This window comes from Grammomys surdaster, unplaced genomic scaffold (assembly GCF_004785775.1).
Source record: "Grammomys surdaster isolate TR1022 unplaced genomic scaffold, NIH_TR_1.0 194, whole genome shotgun sequence".
Lineage (NCBI taxonomy): Eukaryota > Metazoa > Chordata > Mammalia > Rodentia > Muridae > Grammomys > Grammomys surdaster.
This window is the reverse complement of record NW_021604639.1, coordinates 4062973-4074599: the sequence shown is the minus strand read 5'-3', so window position 1 is coordinate 4074599 and position 11627 is coordinate 4062973. Positions and strand designations below refer to the sequence as shown.

The 11627-nt window shown below is 44.9% G+C and overlaps 1 protein-coding gene across 1 annotated transcript in view; it reads right to left on the bottom strand.

Annotated features, from left to right (window-relative positions):
- Nucleotides 1-3437: 3437 nt before the first annotated feature.
- The window catches only part of Actn2 (actinin alpha 2), a 69463-nt gene continuing 61273 nt past the window's right edge, over nt 3438-11627 (bottom strand). The window contains exons 16-21 of the mRNA XM_028769847.1: nt 10673-10807; nt 9975-10154; nt 8712-8858; nt 6262-6327; nt 4819-4977; nt 3438-3657 (exon numbers count right to left, since the gene is read on the bottom strand). Of these exons, the coding sequence (XP_028625680.1) occupies nt 3499-3657; nt 4819-4977; nt 6262-6327; nt 8712-8858; nt 9975-10154; nt 10673-10807 (846 nt within the window). The 3' untranslated portion in view covers nt 3438-3498. The remainder of the gene's footprint in view (nt 3658-4818; nt 4978-6261; nt 6328-8711; nt 8859-9974; nt 10155-10672; nt 10808-11627) is intronic.

Below are 11627 nucleotides of genomic sequence, written 5' to 3'. Positions count from 1 at the left end.
TGAGATCCAGCTGTAAGGTATTATTTTCAATTAGTCATCAAGGGGGTAAGGCCCATTGTGGGTGGTGCCCTTCCTAAGCTGGTAGTCTTGGGTTCTATAAGAAAGCAAACTGAGCAAGCCAATTCAGTAAGTAATATCCCTCCGTGGCCTCTGCATCAGCTCCTGCTTCCTGACCTGCTTGAGTTCCAGTCCTGACTTCCTTTGGTGATAAACAACAATGTGGAAGTGTAAGCTGAATAAATACTTTCCTCCCCAACTTGCTTCTTGGTCATGATGTTTGTGCAGGGATAGAAACCCTGACTAAGACCCTAGGCAAGCACTCTACTAACTGAGCTACATCACCAACCTGTCTCTGACTCTTCAAGGGAGGCAAATGCAACACCAACTGAAGGTTTTCAAGTATGAGATGTTTGCTTACAGCAAATTGCCTGTGTATCCTTTATGATACACAGGCAATGATGGGGGGGGGACTTTTTTTGGCAACTTTGATAACTCATGATCAGAAATAAAAACAACTTGTAGGATATAAATATTTTATTGTTTCTTATGGCTTATTTCCCTATCTCCCGTACCATTAGATAGTAACAATCCAATCTCTTGCTGAATATTATAGAGAGGTTAAAAATTTTTAGAGGGATGAGTTGCCCATGGCCGCCCTAAGACACAAGTTCCTAGTTAAGAGGAATGACGTCCTGGATTCTCCTTCACAATTCCAGTTGGACCCCAGCACCTGCTTCAAATACATTAGTCAAAAGATCACCTCCACCTCACCCCAAAGCACCCGATATTAAACTCAAAGACCCAAGTATTTCAGAGACTTTTCAAACTGTCAACTACTTAATAATTATGAAGCAAATTAAGAAAGTGGGCCAAGGTGAAATGTCAGTAAGGTTATCAGCAAACACTGGTAAATGAAAAAGAACAAATTCCCAGCTGGCTGCAAGAATTTATCAAACCCAAGGAAACAGACGAAGTTAGTAGACACATTGTTCCCTCTCTAGTCACACTTTAATTGCCATTAGCAATTATTTTTGTTTGTTTATAGCTTATTTTCTAATTGTTAAGGACCAACATTTAGCAGGCGTTTCTACTTTGTTTACTGCAAGCTGTCTGCAAGATGGAAACTCTGGTGACAGAGGTGAGGGTGGGGGTGGGGGTGGGGGTTTGGGGGTGAGATGAAGTGTGTGGAGGTTAATATAGGTTTGCACAACAGGAGTGGAAAATTAACACACCAGACCAACACACCAAGTGGGAGCACAGGTGATATCCTGTGTCTTTAAGGAGAGCGGGGGCTTGATCCAGACAGAGCCATACTGTGAATCACTGCCCTATCCAAGAGGTGATATTCTGACCTCTAGTAATATTGACTTCCAGGAGGAATGCAACAAAGGAGTGCAACTAGTCCACGCTAAGGCATGGGAGAGCTCCACCTAGTGCCAGAGGCTACAGCCTTCTTGTCTCATTGGGAGCAGCTACTCTCAGCTTCTTATTAAAGTACAAAACACTTAGAGCTGTCTCTCTGAAACTCCTACAGAAAGCTCTAGGGGGGAAACATGGGCATTTGAATCAAGAGACAGCAACAGAAACCTCATTTTGCTTCTTGGACTCCACCTTCATCTCTGGCAACTGAACTTACTTCCCTGTTACTTCAAGTCCCAGCAAAGATCACCCCTTACACACACCAAATCAGGTCCAATCCTACACAGTGAAGAGATGACTGAAAACTCCACTCCAAAAACACTAATGAAGGCTAAAGAGGTGGCTCAGAAGTTAAGGAGACTAACTGCTCATTCAGAAGACCAGAGTTTGGTTCCCAGCATCTGTGTCTGGTGGCCCCAAACTGCCTGTGACTCTACTTCCAGAAGATCCAACATCTCTGATCTTTTTATGTGCCTACTCTCATGTGGGTACACATACCCATATAAAAGCACACACACACTTACATAATTAAAAATAATAAAAATTAATTATCCAAAAATGTTAAGGAAGGCCACCCAGAAGGCTCAGGAAGTAAAGGTGCCCGCCACCCAGCCTGACAACCAGAGTTGGATCCCTGGGACTCACATGGTAGAGGGACAGAACCAGCTCCCAGAAGTTGTCCTCTGACCTCCACACACATGTCATCGCATGGCCACACACATACACAATAAGTTAAAATGTAACAATAGAATAAATAAAATAATTTTTAGACTTTAATGAGCCTGACTGGGGGACACACTGTAATCCCAACACTGTGGAGGCGGAGGCAGAGGCAGGGGGATCAGAAGTTCAAGGTCATTCATAGCAATATATCGAGTTCAAGGGCAACTTGGGCTATCTTAGACTCTCACAAAAACAAAACAAAAAAATTTTGTTTTGATTATTAAAAGGGGGCCATACTGACATATACCCATAATCTCCCTGTAATTAAGAATCTGAGGCAGAAGACTGTCAGTTTGAAGCCAGCCTGGACTACACAGAGAAACCCTGTCTTATGAAAAAAATGTTTTAAATGTTAAACATCTTTTGAGAGCTCTGTTTTTCCCCACTGGCAAGCCCATCTCGTTATGCTTAATTCCACTAGTGATCTATAGGTTAGTCCAGGTGATCTTTGGATAAGCAAGAAAAAAAATATGCTAGAATCCCGATCACGTCCTCCCCAAACTTGCTCCCTCAAGGATAACCACATAAACATAAAAGGCATGGAGATGTATTTTAAACATCAAGCCTTTACCAGACCTTCAGAGTACCAACGAGTGATTGCTTCCCCAGTCATGAATCCTGAATGTTTTGATTTCCACGCTTGCATTCACTTCTGCCCTAGACGGCCCCATTTTCACAGTACATAAGCGATCTGGTTCACTTAGTCACAGAAACAAACCAACCCACCCTTTCGTTTCACCTATCTAAAAACTCAGAAAGAAACCCATGGTCAAAGACCACTACATCACACGCATTGAAACTGCTTCTGCCTGCCTGACCTAGGCTGGGACAGAATGAGCTGCAAGGAAAACCCTCTGAGCGTGTGCATGATCATGTATGTGCAGGTGCATGATCATGTATGTGCAGGTGCATGTGTGCATGCAGGAGCTAGAGGAAAACTTGCCATTCTCTCCTTCTGCCACCTGGGATCCAGGGATCAAACTCAGGTTGTCAGACATTTTGGCAAGTGCCCTTACCTGCTGAGCCATCTTTACAGAGCAAGCACTTTATAGACTGACCTTTCTTCTTAGCCCCTCCCTCACTGCAGTCTCTCTTATCTTGTTGTTGTTTATTTGTTTTTGAGACAGGGTCTCGCTATGTATCCCTGGGTACCCTGGAACTAGATAGGTAGACCAGGTCTGTCCTTGAACTCACAGAGATCTACCTGCCTCTGCCGCCCAAGTGCGGGGAGTAAAGGCATATGCCACATATCCAGCTCATCACACCTCTTAATAAAGTTTGTCAAAGTTTCCAGGTAACAACCTATACTTCAGCCTTTATTGCATTCTCATTGAGTCAGGGATTACAGAAAGAGCATCAGAGGTCGCTTTCCCCATAGAGGGCAGAGGAGAAGGCAGTGTAATCCAGGGCCCCAGGAACACTGCCTGGGCCTGAGTATGGGGGCATCCTCTTGATGCAGTACTGGGCCTGATCCGGAGGCAGCTCTCGACGAAGCTCCTCTGCCAAGATGTAAGGCTAGGAGAAAAACACACAAAGAGTGCAAATTTAATGCAGAGTAGCTAGACTAAGCCGTCTTAATATTTGCACATTTCTTACAGTGGCAAGGATTATAGGTAAGGAGTCTACTCTGCCCATTTTACCAGGTAATGCCCAAAAGCTGGGTTCACAGAGAGTGAGTCTGCAAGGTGGCCAGCAGGAAATCCAGGATGCTTCATAAAAGCACATGCAGAATTATTACCAATATTTCTCATACTGGGCCAAAAGTAAGTAATAAACATTCCAATTTTAATTCCCCACCTCATGGGTCAGGTTGGTTCACATCATAAACTAAGGAGAACATAGGAGTGAATCATTTGATTTCACATAACTGATGTTTTTAAGAAATGGAGACCCTTGGCTGGAGAGATGGCTTAGCCATTAAAGGTTAGGCTCACAACCAAAAAATATAAGAAAATGGAGACCCTTTCATGCTCCAGTTTTTAAAATATGAAAATATGTCACTGCAAGGAGAAAAAAAAACTCTTCTCTTAAAGGAAGAGTAGGATTGGCATTGAAGGACAGAAATTTTAAACACACACACACATATATACATATATACATACATACATACATACATAGATACACACACACACACACACACACACACATATGGGAGCTGTCCTTCAAGAAACCTTCACCCATGTTCTGGAATAAGCTTTACTCTTTCCCAAGCCTCTATCTCTCTATAAACCCCTGCTTAATTTGTATTAAAAGTATCCAGTTGGTGAACTGGCTCTGCAGGTAAGGGCTACATGAGTCTGAAGAACGCTGCTTGTCCCTGGAACTCTTATAAAGGAGAAGGAGAGAACGGACCACCCATCCACACACACACGCACAGATAAATCATTTTTAAGAAGCCCAGAGATAACAGTATGCATCTATAATCCCAGCACTCCTATGGGGAAATAGGAGGCAGAGACCAGAGAATCCCTGAAAGCTTGCAGAAAAGCAAGCCTTGCATATACAGCAGGGAACAAGGGTCCACGTCTCAAACAAGGTGAGGGCAAGACTTATGTCTGAGGCTGTCTTCCTACCACCACACACACAAAGGCCCTTGTGCAAGTGTACTAGCTGCCCCCAGATAGTCAAAGATCATTTAAAAAGTTTTAAAACAAAAGAAAACCTGTCCCAGCAGACCTTATCAGAAGCCAGAATCCGGAAGGAGGCGATGACCTGCTCTGCCGTGTCAGTGTCAGCGGTCTCTCGAGTCATGAAGTCAATGAAGGACTGGAAGGTGACCGTGCCTTGTCCATTGGGGTCAACCAGAGTCATAATTCGGGCAAATTCAGCTTCACCCTAAGGTGCGGAGGTACAGAGACAGTAAAGGCTTCAGGGTTTGAAATCGTCATGGATCCTACACATGGTTCTCTTCACTCTCTGAAAAAGTTTCCTCTTGTGGGTGGCTCAGGTCCATCTCCATCAGTTTTAAATGTTGTAGCATCAAGCCAGAGGCCCCCGCCTATCAGAAGTGTGTTCTTTGTGTAGCCCGTGTTGCCCTTCCTAATTACATAATTAGGAAGAGTAACTCAGCCAGAGTGAGAAAGTGGAATTACTATGTACAATGGTGCTCATTCTCTAGTTTATTACCAGAGGAATCAAAGCAGGTCGTGTTTTTAAATGCTCATTAAAGACTGGGGGTACAGCTCAGTATTAGAGCAATTGACTAGTATGTCACCAGTACTAAAAAAAACAAAAAACAAAAAACCACCCCAGTGCTTTATATATAAGCAAGGTGCATACCTGTAGTTCTGGTATTTAGGAAGTTGAGCAGAAAGGATAGCAAGTTTGAGGCTAGCCTGGAGTACACAGTGACTCCCCAGCTAGCCTCACCTGGGCTACACAAGACACCCTGAGTGCTGGGACTACAAGCATATGTCATTTGGTATTCTAGCTTGTTCTAAGAATTTATATATTTAATTTATTCTTAGACTGCTAGCACTCTAAGCCCCAGGTTAGAGGCAGAGGAAGGAGGATCTCAGTAAGTTCAAGGCCACCCTGGGCTATCTAACAAGATACTGTTTCAAAAATAGATAAATATGTAACTCATCAAAGGGTAATGCAGCACATTTCTATAATCTGTCATATATATATATTCAATATATATATATTGAAACAGAGACTTCCCTATATAGCTCTGGCAGGCCTGGAACTCATAAAATTTACCTGCCAAGAGGTGGGATTAAAATCTTGCACTATCATCCCCAGCCGCTAAAACCTCTCTTCTATTTTCTAAAATATTAAGGGAAAGCACACTTTAAAACTCAGGAAACTAAATGCCATCGACGAGAACGTTTTAAGTTGGTTTCACCGAAGTACGTGAGTTATATCAATGAAGCTTCTAAGAATCACCAGGAAATCCCACGTCCTTAATGTTTTCACCACAAGGAAACCTTGCCAGGTACAGAATAAAAACATTTTTAACTCTATAGCATTATTTTTATATAGTGATAAGCAGATTTTCAAAAAGCATTGCCCTGTGATAGGAAAATGAACCAATTAGAAAAGTATCAAATCTAGATTCTCCACAATCGAGGGTGGGTATGGTACCAGACCTTTGTAGAATTTCAGCTTGTGTCTTACCAAGTCATAGCCCATGGAAATGAGGCAGGCTCTGAAATCCTCATGATCCATTAGGCCGTTCTTCCTCTGTGCAAACAAAAAGAACAGAGAGAGGGCAGTTAGGGATGAGGTGAACAGCTGTGCCTGACCCAGTGTCCAGTGAGCGAGGTGGTAGAGAAAGGGTGACCAGCCAGGGTCAGAGGTCACCCCTGACTTACAGGAGGACAAAGCTACCAGTACAAGACTATTATAACATAGTCTCTTTAACAGAGGAGACTGGGCTGTAACTCAGTGGGACAGCATTTGGCTAACACACAAGCGGTCCCGGGCTTGGTCCTCAGCACTGCAAAATAAAATAAAAGGAAGGAAAGGGAAAGGAGGCAGGTGCTATAAAGACTAATTAATAATAGAAAGAGAACCCACATTAAAGGCAGCAAAGGGAGCCAGTTGGGAGCTTACTACTGCCACCCATTGGTAATGGCACGTATTGCAAACATTTCTAGAGCTGAACAGAGAAATTAATAGCTCAAGCAGTCTTGGAATCTACTACTGCCCAGATGAAGTGCTGGGAATGGAACCCGGGGCCAGATGTAGTGTATGACAAGCCCATCCTCTCCCCCAAACCCAATGGGGTAGTAGTCTCAGCTCTGTAAAAGCAGGATATCTGATGCAAAATCCTGGTTGGGATGGAAAGTGTTCCCATGTGTATGTCTCAGCGTTGTAAGAGGGACAGCTAACATTTTAACACCAATATGTCTGTACTGGCAATTCAGTTGATTTTGTAAACTCTGGAAATGGCCAGTTTAGAAAGGTAATGGTAGAAGTTCTGACTTCTGTGTATGGAACCAGTGTTTTGGCTCTCAGGCCTGAGGGCCTGGCCCTCCCCAGTGTCAGCTACTCTGCAGCCCTGTGTTCTGCCTTATGGCTCCCCTGTCCACTTCCCTTGGTGCCCTGCTCTCGTTCTTGCAGCTGCTTTAGAGTAATAACCCTGTAGGTCCTCTCTCTTTCTCTCAGATGGCCGCTTGCTGGAGAAGACTGTTATGTGCAGACTGCCTGCTTTCACTAAGCTGGCCTCCCGCTGCCCAGGCAGGAGGACTGACTTTCCTGCAATGGTGCATGAGCACTCCTCCTCTCTTGCCCTTAGAGTCTGAAATAACTGTGTTGCTCATCACTCTCCCTCTCACGAAGCCCTTGGTCTTTCACTCCTGTCCCTGAACCCAAAGTTCCTTCTTAACCCCCTTCCTTCCTTTCCCCAGGAGCTACATCTGGCTTCTGCTCACTCTCTTCGCTCCAATGCCCCCACCTCCATCCCCATCTGGCATCTTAATGAGTTTCTCAGAAGCACAGCTCTGGCCATACCTGTGCTCTACGATATTCACCCACCCAGATGTCCATTAGAGGGGTCTCTCCATCCACACCATCCATGATCCTGCCATCATCCTAACTGACTGCTTTGTCTCTTTTTCTTTTCTTTTATTATTTCTTAAGAGGGTTTTTCACTATGTACCTTCCTGCCTGAACTTGCTAATGTAGACCTGGCTGGCCTCAAACTCACAGAGATCTTCCTGTTTCTGCTCCCTGCGTGCCAAGACTAAAGGCATTCGACACCACACCCAGCCCCATCTCGCTGTCTTGTCTCGTGAGAACACGAAGTAATCCAAACATCTGATCTCACCTCAACAGACCCCAGGAAAACTTTGTTTCCAGTGCTTAATGTAAATAAACCTTTTCTACATTTAAAAATAGTTTAGGTTTATTTATTTACTTAATGTTTATGTCTTGTATGCCTGAGTGGACATGTGTGTATCACATGTATACACGGGGCCCTGGAAGGTCAGAAGCCTGAGTTATGGTGGTTGTGAGCCTGAGTGGGTGTTAGGAAATGAGCCCACGTCTGCAAGAACAGCTAGCCCTCTTTACCACCAAGCCAGCTCTGCAGCCCAAGCAGAGCTTTCACTAAAGACTGCCAAGCTTTGATATTAACTACAGAGTCCTAGTTAAAGGATCTACAGGAAACAAAGCAAGTTACATTGTTTTTGTGCATTTGTTTCTTTTTGTAGATTTGTCTTTTCTTTTTTTTCTTTTTTTTTCCCCTTTCTCCTAAGCCGAGGACCTAACCCAGGGCCTTGTGCTTTGCTAGCCTAAATCCCCAACCCCAGGAAACAAAGCAAAAGCCTTGATGTAAGGTCACTTGATGGTGACATGGGGACTTACCAATGCTTGTTTGATAGCTACTTCCCTTGGTATCATTCAACCAGTTTCTTTGTTAACTTTTTGGAGCAGCAAGACTTAAAGTGGCCAAGCACCTGCCATCATCCCAGCACTTGGAAGTGGGGGCAGGAGGACCAGGAGTTCAAGGTCACCCTCAATTACACAGAGACCTCAAAGCCAGCCTGGAATACACGTGACTTAAAGGACTCTGAGTGACAGTACTCATGTTTTTCCAGATATAACTAGAGAGAGAGCAGTACCCTGTCGAAGTGGTTGAAGGAGGCTCTGAACTCATTCATCTGTTCCTGGGTGATGCCCTTGGCATCTCTTGTCAGGATCTGGGTCTCCACCTCATTGATGGTTCTGGCGATAGTTGTCAGCAGCAACTCCCATCCAACACGGATATGCTACCAAGGAGAAGAACCAGCAATCAGATAGGTCAAGTTTTAGTGCATCCTTGTCACAATAGGAGGGGGACTCAAATGAAGAAATAAGCAGGGCTTGGTACGGGTTTGCTATACTTATTCTGTTTGTCATCATCATCATCAATCATTACTAATGTGTGTGCAGAGATAGCAGAAAAAGTTTGGAGTCGGTTCTCTCCTTTACATAGGTTCCTAGGACTCAACTCAGATTGTCAGGCTTCACAGCAAGTGTTTTTACCCACTGAACCATCTCAACAACTTGACTTTCCTGTGCTTAATTTTTTTTTCACTGTTTCAACTTTTGCAAGATTCTGTAGTGTGGGAAATATTGAGGAGTGAGACCAGAGTTCTACAAAGGACAATCTACAAAGTGGCACTCTGCAAATTAGTTCATATATTTTATTTATGTTACATATACTTGGAACTAGGGGTTAAACCTAGGGCCTTGTACATGCTAGGCAAAAAAAAAAAAAAAAAATCTACACCTAAACTACATTTCTGGCCCATACTTTGTAGATTAAATATCCAATATGTGCTCTATTTGTCACAAAGACATCTTCACACTTACTAACTAGCTGGATGGGCAAGCATTGAGTTATACCCAAAGGCTCCCAGGGAGATCAGACTGAACCAGAGAAGTGGGGACTTCTTGACTAATTTTTAAAATAACTAATAAAGAATGGGCGTGGTAGTACATGACTGTTACCAAATACTTAGGAGGTGGAAGAAGAAGGATCAGGTCATTCATAGTTATGAGGTCAGATCCAGGAGAGTCTGGGGTATATGAGGCCATCATAGCAACAACAATAACAACAACAACAACTACAACCCTAGCCAAAAAAACAATGGGAAGAAATGAGGGCAACTTAAGTTCCTAATGACTTCACTGTGACAATAACAATAACTTTTCCAATTAACTATTGTTTGGTGCTTGTTAACTATTGTTCACAGTGCTTTTCCACACACAGTAAACAGAAAGACTTAACTGCCTCCTGCATCCACACCTACAGAATTTACCAGAAACAGAGAGGGAGGTGTGTGTAAGGAAACCTGAGGAGGTGTCGAAGCGAGTCAAGCCTGCCTGTGCGCCCTCCATACCTCCATGGTGTAGTTCGTGTGCTTGTTGTCGAAGACTAGGGCTTCCTGAATGAGCTGGTGGTCGCCCTCCAGCTTGTCGATGTTGTTCTTGTAGTTGATGATGTTGTGCTCGTACTGCTTCAGCTGGTTCATCTGGTCCTCCAGGGCCCCTGTGATCTGGATGGAGCTCCGAGCGATCTCCTGTACGTGGGAGGAGGGGGTAAGCGGGGGCGGGGAGGGGTAAGCAGGATATGAGGGGGCACACAGCAAGTGGGGCAATCTCCCAGAGAGGCAGCTGAGAGGCAAGCAGCAGACAGCAGTGGGGGTGGGGGTGGGGACTCAGGGGCACCAGTGAACATGAAGACAGACAGAATGGGCCTCTGGCTCTGGGCCAATGGCCATAACTACATATCAGGAAGCCCAAGCCGCTAGATATCCCAGACAAATTAGTGACAAGATCACAGGATGAAATAAGGTTAAGCTCACGTCTGTCTAGAGAATGATGGGGCGGGGGAGACCATGACCCAAAGCAGGAGTAAAGAAAGAGTCCTGTTGACATTCTTGAAGGGAAGAGACATGTCCTGAGGACGGCTAGCCTGCTCTGTGCTGTGGGCACTAGGACTGACAGACATAGGCAGAGCTGCCAGACAGGTATCAGACCACTGGGGAGAATTTCTTATCATTTTAAGTGTTTCCACCTCTAAGATAAAGCCACAAACCTCCATCTTGTTCTGGATCCAGGGCCCGATGGCATTGGCCTGGGCGGCAAACTGGCGCCGCAGGCGTTCATTAGCATGTTGGCGAGCCAGCTCCTCCTGCAGGGACTGATCCCGGACGGGCACCAGCTGCTTCACCTGTCAGAGCCCAAGGAGAGAAGGATGAAAGGCCATCTCTGGTGTCATGGGAGGGACCATGGGATGAGCTCACCATCAGATGTTATGCCACTGGGGTTTGGAGAGGGAGGAAGGGGCAAGAGGGAAGACAAGGATAGAGGCTTAGGTAATAGAGGGGAAAGAGAGTCCTGCTCGGGGGACTAGTTTTGACTGTTACATTATAACATCAAGGGACCACTAAAAGGGCAGCTTAGTCAAGGGATTTAAGAGTCTATCCACCATGAGGAGTTCTCAACCTGCAGCACCAAGCCCACTGGGGGTGGGTGGGTGAGTGGGACCACAGCTCAGAACTGTGAGCTTGAATGTGGGGGAAGACTGGCATCTTTATTTTCATGCTCCCTGATTGAAGGGTTAGCACTTCCTTCATCTAGGGATGTGGGGGTCAGGAGTCAGTAGAACCCATGACTGTCACACAGCCACTGGGCATCCCCATGTCAGTGGAGCCCCTGCGACTATGGTGAGATCATTGCACATGCTCAGGTCTACTTCAAGGTCATGGGGTTGCTGTTAGATCCACTTCTAAATGTGTTTGTTCAAAGAGAGTGGGGCACATACTTTACCATATCCTGACTTTACTTGGTAGTGGAGTTAAGCCTAGAGCCTACCTCCAAGCCTCTCTCAATCCTCTTTTTTACTCTAGAATTTGAGTCAAGGCCTGGGTTAGCTTTAAACTAGATCCGTTGCCCAGGATGACCTTGAAATTTTGGTCTCTTGCCTCCCAAATAGGACTACAGGCCTGCACTACCAGACCTGGCTTTTTAAAGTTTATTTTGTTTTCAAA